The sequence below is a fragment of the Monopterus albus genome, unplaced genomic scaffold (genome assembly GCF_001952655.1).
Source record: "Monopterus albus unplaced genomic scaffold, M_albus_1.0 scaffold134.1, whole genome shotgun sequence".
Classification (NCBI taxonomy): domain Eukaryota; kingdom Metazoa; phylum Chordata; class Actinopteri; order Synbranchiformes; family Synbranchidae; genus Monopterus; species Monopterus albus.
Window position 1 is genome coordinate 2,697,652 of NW_018128014.1, and position 8,212 is coordinate 2,705,863.

At 40.2% G+C, this 8,212-nt stretch overlaps 1 protein-coding gene across 4 annotated transcripts in view; it reads left to right on the plus strand.

The window, feature by feature from the left end:
- Nucleotides 1–3,066: 3,066 nt before the first annotated feature.
- phf21b (PHD finger protein 21B) overlaps nucleotides 3,067–8,212 on the plus strand; it is a 107,084-nt gene continuing 101,938 nt past the window's right edge. For all 4 annotated transcript variants that reach the window (XR_002275977.1, XM_020613533.1, XM_020613531.1 and 1 more), the window contains exons 1-3: nucleotides 3,067–3,460; nucleotides 3,593–3,675; nucleotides 4,337–4,402. Coding sequence is in view for 3 of the 4 variants with exons in the window: in XM_020613533.1 (XP_020469189.1) it covers nucleotide 3,460; nucleotides 3,593–3,675; nucleotides 4,337–4,402 (150 nt within the window). In the remaining variant the exon portion in view is untranslated. The remainder of the gene's footprint in view (nucleotides 3,461–3,592; nucleotides 3,676–4,336; nucleotides 4,403–8,212) is intronic.

Sequence of the window (8,212 nt, forward strand, 5' to 3'; positions counted from 1 at the left end):
GCAACCGATGTAGCAGAGACGTGGCCGGGGTGGGGGAGGGTTTCAGCGGCAGGAGGGGTGGCGAGCTTCGGAGGGACAGCGCTACAAGCTGCCTATAAACTACAACTTTACCCTTAGGTTTTATGTAAGATTCAGAACTGTATTTGTGAATCCTAGCTTGCGGAAATTCGTTTTGGATTTTGTTGCATTATAAACACATTGGAGTGTGGCTCAAAGCTAATGGACTCGCTAAGCAGCATCGGAAGATTTATGTCCATTTGTGAGTCCCTGGAGCAGCTGCCTCTGTCCATGGTGCTACTTTAAAATGCCCGTTTGTGATCTGACTTACAACAAACAAAAATTACACATATAACCACGATTTTATCATCAGATTGAGAGACTTTGTGTTTAAACGGTGCTGACCGTGTTTACTGTCGAGTTAACAACAAATTCAAACACTAACTGCCATCTCTGTTCTTCATCAACCCTCAGATCACATACTCCAGCTTACAACCCCGCCCCTTGATGTCCTCTAATGCTAAGTGGTTAGTCGTGTTGTCCCTCAGAGTTTGCAACTCCTGATTGGCTTGTCTATCCCGCCTCTTCTCGCCTCTCACGCACTAAATCGGCAGCTTTGACCAATCGCGACTCGGCTTGTGTCGTAAGGGCGGGAGAAGGAGGAGGAGAAGGAGAAGGAGGCGGCGGGGGTTCAGACTGACAGAAATGGAGAGGAGAGGGTGCGTTTCAGAGAATAAACTCATACATTTGGCCTGTTTGTGTTTGAAGAGGTAAAACAATAAGACCGGGCAGATCTGGCTGGATGCTTGAATGATTCTGAAATGTTGATGTTTTCTATTCTTTCACTTTTTTGTCTCTGAGTTGCTGCTGCCATTTTTCATGTTAATGCTGGAGTCCACACTGATGAATCATCTAAAAATGTCTGACCACTGTCTTTTGGGTTTATTTAAAACAATATTACTTTTGAATATAGCTCAAGACAAATAAACTTAGATTTAAGTGTATAACCTTAATCCTAATCAAAACATTTTGGTTGATATCAAAATTTATTTATGTTTGGTGTAGCTTGGCACCTTTCCCTTAGTAAACAACGACCCCTGGGTCATCCATTACAGTCTCAGTTAAACACTCAAACCTGTGGATCTTGAAGATTTAAATTTTAACATGTCCAATGTTACCAAATATTTTAGAATTTGGGTCAGTATATACAGTATAAAATGACACAGAATACATTTAGAATATATCAATTTTCATCCATAAAAACATGGCAACTTGAGATTCAAGTGTAGAAGAGCACTCTGGTACAGATACAGTATACCGTATATTGTGATATTGTCAGACAGAGTGGAATAAGTAAATTTTCTAAATTTAGAGCCACTTAGGTGAATAACAAAGTGTTAAAGTGGTCAAACAATTGATTTGTTGCATTAAAAGATATATTACACTGATTAAAGTAAAGGAAATACTATCAAACCATTACTAAATACATATGAACTATTTTGAAAAATCTATTGGAGTTTTTTTTTAAGTTTTTGCTTAAGAGGTAATTTCATGTTAAGAAATGTAATTTACAATTCTTTAATTATAATATACAGTGTGAATATTTGTTTACTAATGCTGTAAGAAGATATTGGCTAAATTATAATCAAAGCGCTAATTAGCAGAACAACAAGATGACAGACCAAAAACTTAATCAAATATGAATATGAGCCATGGGTACACATTTACTATCTAAATACAGAAAACCCAGTTTAGTAATAGTACATGAGTAACATCAGCAAAATGTAAAGTATCAAAGTAGATGTACAACATATCAGGGCAGTTAATGCACTGATCTCTGCCAGTGAAAGTCACTATTTGTCATCTCACGTCATGATGTTAATCACACTGTACAGCACTTTGGTCCGTCTCGGTTGTTTCAGTGCTTTATAAATAAAGTTGGTATGGTATGGTATGGTATGATAAGAAAAACATATGAACGCATATAAATTTGGACATATATGTCTAAAACACTGTACTCTCTCAAAATAGGCTGTATGCTTGTAGTGTTTTATGTATTTTATTTGATTTCATGTAGTGGTGTTAGTAGCCCCTTTATTTTTAGCCCTTTGAGCTGAAAGATGAGATAACAACAAGACTTTATTGATCTGCAAAAGAGAAATTCATGTTACAGTGGTAAAAACAGTTGAAAGAGGTATAGGAAACAAACTAAGAAGTATTTAAATGTATAAAATAATTTAAATGCTATATACAGTACATATATATATACTATATACACTGCTCAAAAAATAAAGGGAACACAAGGGAAAATAAGACATTCAACTATGTAATGAACAAGGTATTTAATAAGAATGTTTCATTCATTCAGATCTAGGATGTCTTATGTTGTGTTCCCTTTATTTTTTTGAGCAGTATATATATACTACAATATTTTATTACACCTCTAATACAATGCAATGCAACAACTCTATAATATTCTATAAATCTAACCTTTACAAAAATAATAATGCTCAGTTTGGACAGAGAGGTATGTTTCTGATGTCTATGAGTTGTTAGCAGTTTTAATTAAAAGTCTGACACCCAAAGAGGTAAAAAGAGCCAGCATTAAAATGTCTAAAAATTGCTAATCTGTGAGGCAAAACCTTATTTTTCCTTTCCTATATCTTACCATGTCTCATATTTACCTTGTAAACCACTGAAAGATTGAACTGTATGTAAAGTAGCTAAAACCAGCTGTGCCTGGATCATCACAACAGTCTGTTATTCATTGATGCATAAATATTAATAATTTGTAATGTGTAATCAGTCACAGACACCATGTTACTTGTAATACTTCAAGAACATTTTGCTGATAATATGTGCATACTTTTACTCAAGTACCTTTTTGAATGTGGTAGTACTTTCACTTAAATAAACGTTTTGAGTACTTCACCACACCATGGGTTAAAGCTGTATGGACACAGTAGTAAGCAACCTTCAACAAAGGAGGAGAAAGAAACTCAACCATCTAATTATTTTAATACTTTTTAATGTAATTAACAGCATTATAAATATACTGGGTTTGTGCAATTATATGATAACATGACTATGGGTGTGAAAACACGGGTATTTAACAGAAATATCCTTCACTGTGTACTAGTAGTTATGACTCCCTCGGCACACTGCGCATGTCCAATATGGTGGAGGTGGTGGTGGTGGTGGTGATGGGGTCCTCTCTACTCCATCCGGGAACTTTAGAATTACCATTGACAGCCGAAGCGCGACTTTTCCCCAGGCAAAGTGAAATCAAGCCGCGGACACGGACAAAAATATAGTCCCCGTTTTTCAACTTAAAATAATCGACAGAAAAGGTAACCCGTTTCTCCGTCGGACCCGTCGACGTTCGGCCGTAATCTGGAGAGGACTCGTCCGGGGCATGAGCTCTTTCCGCCCGGTTTGGAGCACTTTTGAAGACAGGCGGAAAGTGGGTGATGAGTCCTAGGCTGTAAAAGCAGCGAGAACTTGCTTTGCAGCCTGAGTAGTTCTTCTTTCAATTGTTATTGTCGTTTTAAAAAATATTTAATTCACTTAAACTTCTTCTCGGCCGCGTCGAAAGTGGGAGAAAAGTGTTTTTCTAGTCGGAACATGGAACTACAAGGCCTACAAGAGGCGCTGAAAGTAGAAATCCAATGTCATCAGGTAAATGAAACATCGTGTTATTCTACCCTTACTGGTGTTATGAAGCAAGTCAGAGCAGGAGGGTGAAAATGTGAAGGGACGAGAGGTTAACATTCCGTGAGGGTAATAACTATGCGACACCGTAATGTCTGCCGGCTATACAACGTCCACTTCCAAGACTAATTAAGTGCACTTTTCATAGTACTTTGGCTAATTGTCGTTGGTGTTTTCTTCGGAGAAATTGGAGTAATAATGCGGTGGTGGTGGTGGTGGTGGTGTGTGGCGATCAGGACGCGACCTGAATATTTATGAGGTGGCTATCATCCCCGCTTTGTTCCTCCCTTTACATACTAACTTGAGACACTTTTCTAATTCTCATTCCGCTCCTCCATCGTTCACAAACTAGTTGCACAGATGAAGCAGGACCCAGAGGTAAACGTTACATATATTTCTTGACAGCAGCTGTATAGGATCCGGGCAGGTGAATCAGGGAGTGTGCGAGAAACTTTATCAGCATAAATCTGCTCGTCTTCTCGGCTAACATCACTACTTGTGTTAGCAAGCCTCTCCTTACAGTGGCAGCTTCATCGTGACTTTGCTGAAAATATATACTGTGAAGTTTCATGGTTGTGTCCAAAATAAAATGGTAATTCACACTGACAGATGTTTTGTTCATTTGTAGGATGGGGACCTTAAGAGACAGCTGCACGACAGGCAAACAAGAATAACAGCCCTAAGCGATAAACAAGTAAGCTCCAATGTGTTGATTGTTTTTTGCCTTTACTGTGCCCGATGTGGACGCTTTTCCTAGCTGTAACAAAACAGTGGATGTCCGCTAAAATCTCCTTTTATTGTGTCCTGTCGGGGTGTACAGCTAGCCGAACCGCCGGGCTCCATCCCGGTTCTCAAAGTTGTGTAATGTTGAAAAAATTTTAGCGTCCATTTTGAGTGGGTCGACATGTTTCTGGAGAGTAACGGTAGAGGCTAATAAAGGAGCAGCTTAGCTAACTACCCGCTCAGACTTTTTCCTCAACACTATAGTTGAAGTTTTAAAGTTAAACCAAGCCTTGCTATCAACCCGGAGCTGCTGTTAAAAGTCTTTTATACGGTTACACACCGCGGTTTGTTACTTTATACTTAGTCTGGTGGTATTATTTCTTCTCGGTCACATGACCACAGCGGTGCATTTGATTCGCTCACGAATACGCTCTCACTTCTTTACTATCCTCTCGGTTCGCACACGGTGTCCTATTTTAACTTTGAAGCAGGTGCTTTTTGCAGCCATGCTGGTGATAGATGCTGGATCGAGGCTGCAGCTGTGTTCAGCCCGCCCCGCCGGTTGGTCCCTGCCGGACAGCAGCGCACACAACTTCCCAACATTAACAACAAGAAGAAGAATGCAAGGAAAATAGGTCGATATTAATTTAGCCACTGGTTGTGTTGTTTTGTTTTAATTGTTAGCGGCCTGTTTTCCCTCTGCCTGACTTTAATCGATCCCATTTCCTATGGAATGCAGTTTCGAAGCACTTGATTTGTTACAGGTACTGTTGAATCCATTAAACTTGCTGTATGTAAAAAGCCACACAGCAAGACGATAATAAAACACAGCGGCATCAGTAGTAGCTCTTTTAATAATCCAGTTTCTACTCAGGACGCTGGCCTGAGTCCTGGGTGTGAATCCTTGCTGTTTGTGTTGTGGAGAGAGTGATTTTTCCTCCCTTCCATTTCTTCTTCTTCGTCGAGTTTGGTAGTGGAAGCTTCCATTTTGAGAGAGGAAAGGGGGTGGTTTCTGGCCCCCTCTAACATGGAGAGGAAAAAAGTGTGCGGAGTTTAGTGCAGGAGGATGAGGTGAAGGTGGCGGAGGAGGGGGGATGGGCCCCATTCATGCCTAACATTACCATTTTGATTGCTTTGATGCTGTTTTTGGTGTGGAGGGGGGAGGGGAGGCAGGGAAAAAGAGAGAGACAGAAAGCCCAGTCAGCACGCATGGCCATGTTTTAATCACTGGTTTTTCTTCTTTTTTAGCAGCAAAATGTGACCTATACCTTTCCCCTGCACGTATATGAACCACAGTTTTTCTCTTACACTAAAGCAGTCTTAAATTATACATCCACACACAGATTTAATGGTGATTCTGGTTAAAACTGAACACACTTTGAGACTGTGTCAACTTTTGCTGTGCCCCAAAATAAACTCCTTGAACTATCGGCTTCTAAGAGAGCGAGTATGTATCTGTTAGAAGCAGATGAATTTGATAAAGGTACAAATGTATGGTTGAGAAAATGTCTCCTAGCTGGGATGAAGCCTGGAGGTCATTTCATGGTCACAGTTTGAGGCCTGTGGAAGGAGGTTGTGTATTCATCTTTCAGTCAGTGGAAGGGTCCATTTGGGTTTTCAATGTGGATCACAGTCTTTCTTCAGCCTCCATGTTGTGAATAAGAACACATTTAGTGACACCCTGTTTTGCTCCAGTGTTTATCAGAGGAGGAGGGGGCTGCTTTCTCAAGTTGATAGATGTAAATGTAAATAGAGAATGATTAGAAAATAAAACATTCTGGAGTCAGATTGCATTTTCAATTCTGCACCACTTGCTCTCTGTTGCGTCATGGCCCCAGGTTTTACCGACCGAGAAGTTGTTTTTGTTCCTTTCAAATAGTCCTGCTGCCTTTATTGTTGTGCAGGGGCCTTTATTTTTAACTTAAAGCAGAGCATCGCCACTGGACTGGGGTGTCTACAGCGTTCTACAGCTTCCTGAGAAAAGCCTTAAGTGGACTTAACTCCTGAATATATCCTCCTTTGCACAGAGATTCCACTGTATTGGCATTAGGCTGGACCTTGTTTATGGCAGCTAAGTCTATTTGCTGAACTGAAAAAACTGAAAAAAAAAGCCAGCATAAGACTGCTTCTATTCTTTATACACAGATACCTCCATCCCGGTATTGGGGACTTGACATCCAGCGTGACATATAGCATGCATGCCAGAAATACAGAACATACTGGCACATTTACGACATGAACTCAGACTCTCAGTTATGTACAGTGTCCAGCATGGTAATGATTATGGTCATGGATTTAGTTTCTTGTTAGCAATGGTAAAATTGAATCCCCTTGTCATGGAAACAACATCAAAGCCTCAAGCACCTCTGCCCACAGCACCCCAAACTCCCTTGCCCTTTTCCACGGTTGCACCAATTTTACTTCCTCTGGTGGTGGAATAAAGAATGGTCAGCACCGACCCCCATGTTGGCCTTCATACTGAAGGGCGTGGCAGGAAATTGGTGTGAAAATCGTGCCTTGAATGGGCCGTGTGAAAGAGGCTTATTGAGCATTTGATTCTTTTATTACTCCCATTTGTGAAGTGAAACCGTTGTTTTGGATGTTGACAATTTTTGTATTTCTCGTGAAACAGAGACCACAGCTACTTGATTGGAAAGATTTCCAGTAGTAAAGTCCTTTCAAAGGTAGCATGTGTAACCATGGATACTCCTGCTCTTACACATTCAGTGTGAAAAGTTTCACATAGGGACGTCTATGGGGATTATATTTTTCTTCTGTGTGCTCCTGTAACTGTGTCATCGCCTTCAAACAGACTAAGGCTGCTTTTATTTTGATCTGTTTTTGAAGAACCAAGCTGTCTGATTGGTGCGAGTTGCCTCCTGTGACCAGGTGATGTGGGGGGGACAGAGCAGGTTGACAGTCTACTCACAGTAAAGTAAATGATTTAACAAGGAGTGGTGTTGTAATGTTCTGTTACCATGACACATTAGTGTTGACTGAAACACAACATTGTATGTTAAATGAATCATTGCACTTTGATATTTGTGAGGATATTTTATTGTGATAATTTAACACTTTAACTTTTTTTTTTTTTTTTTTACTGTTGGGACTGCAGGTGGTACTGGGTGTTGCCAAGAAGGACTGGGTGGAAAGGAAATCCAAATTAGCAGCATTTACAGTTCAAACATCGAATTTGTGTTGTGACTCAAGCCTACTCTTTTTGCAGTTACAGTTAGCAGTCTTACATTTATTAGTTGTGCTTTGTTAAGATAATGGCAGCCCTCACTTTTTCCTTGTTTCCTCAGCAGGCTGTGGGGGTGAAAGAGAAAGACCCCCTAAGCACCAGCCTAAGAGCTGTAGGAATAGACCATGTTATTGAAGAAGGGGAGCAGAGGTAGAAGCAGTGTTGAGTTTGTAATTATGTGAAGTAAATGTGTGTTAGTGACTTTTATAGAATTTAGTATTTTTGTAAATATTTATTCTATGTTACATGGTGTTGGTTTATGTAAACATTTAGGATATTTTATGTTAATTACACCTACTGCGAGTGGTCTCTAGGTGTTTGGTATACAGGGCAGTGAGATGCTTTGTGGTCGGGAATCTTTGTGTTTGTCTTATGTGGACTTAATAATGGCAGCAGCCATTTGCATTTTACCTCGGCCACATGGCTCTATGTCACTTAAACTTAAAGCCTCCACTAGACGGTCGACGGGTGTGTGTGTGGATGACTGGATATCCAGGACTTTGTTGTGTTTCAAGGTTGCGAGTAACACTGTGTGTC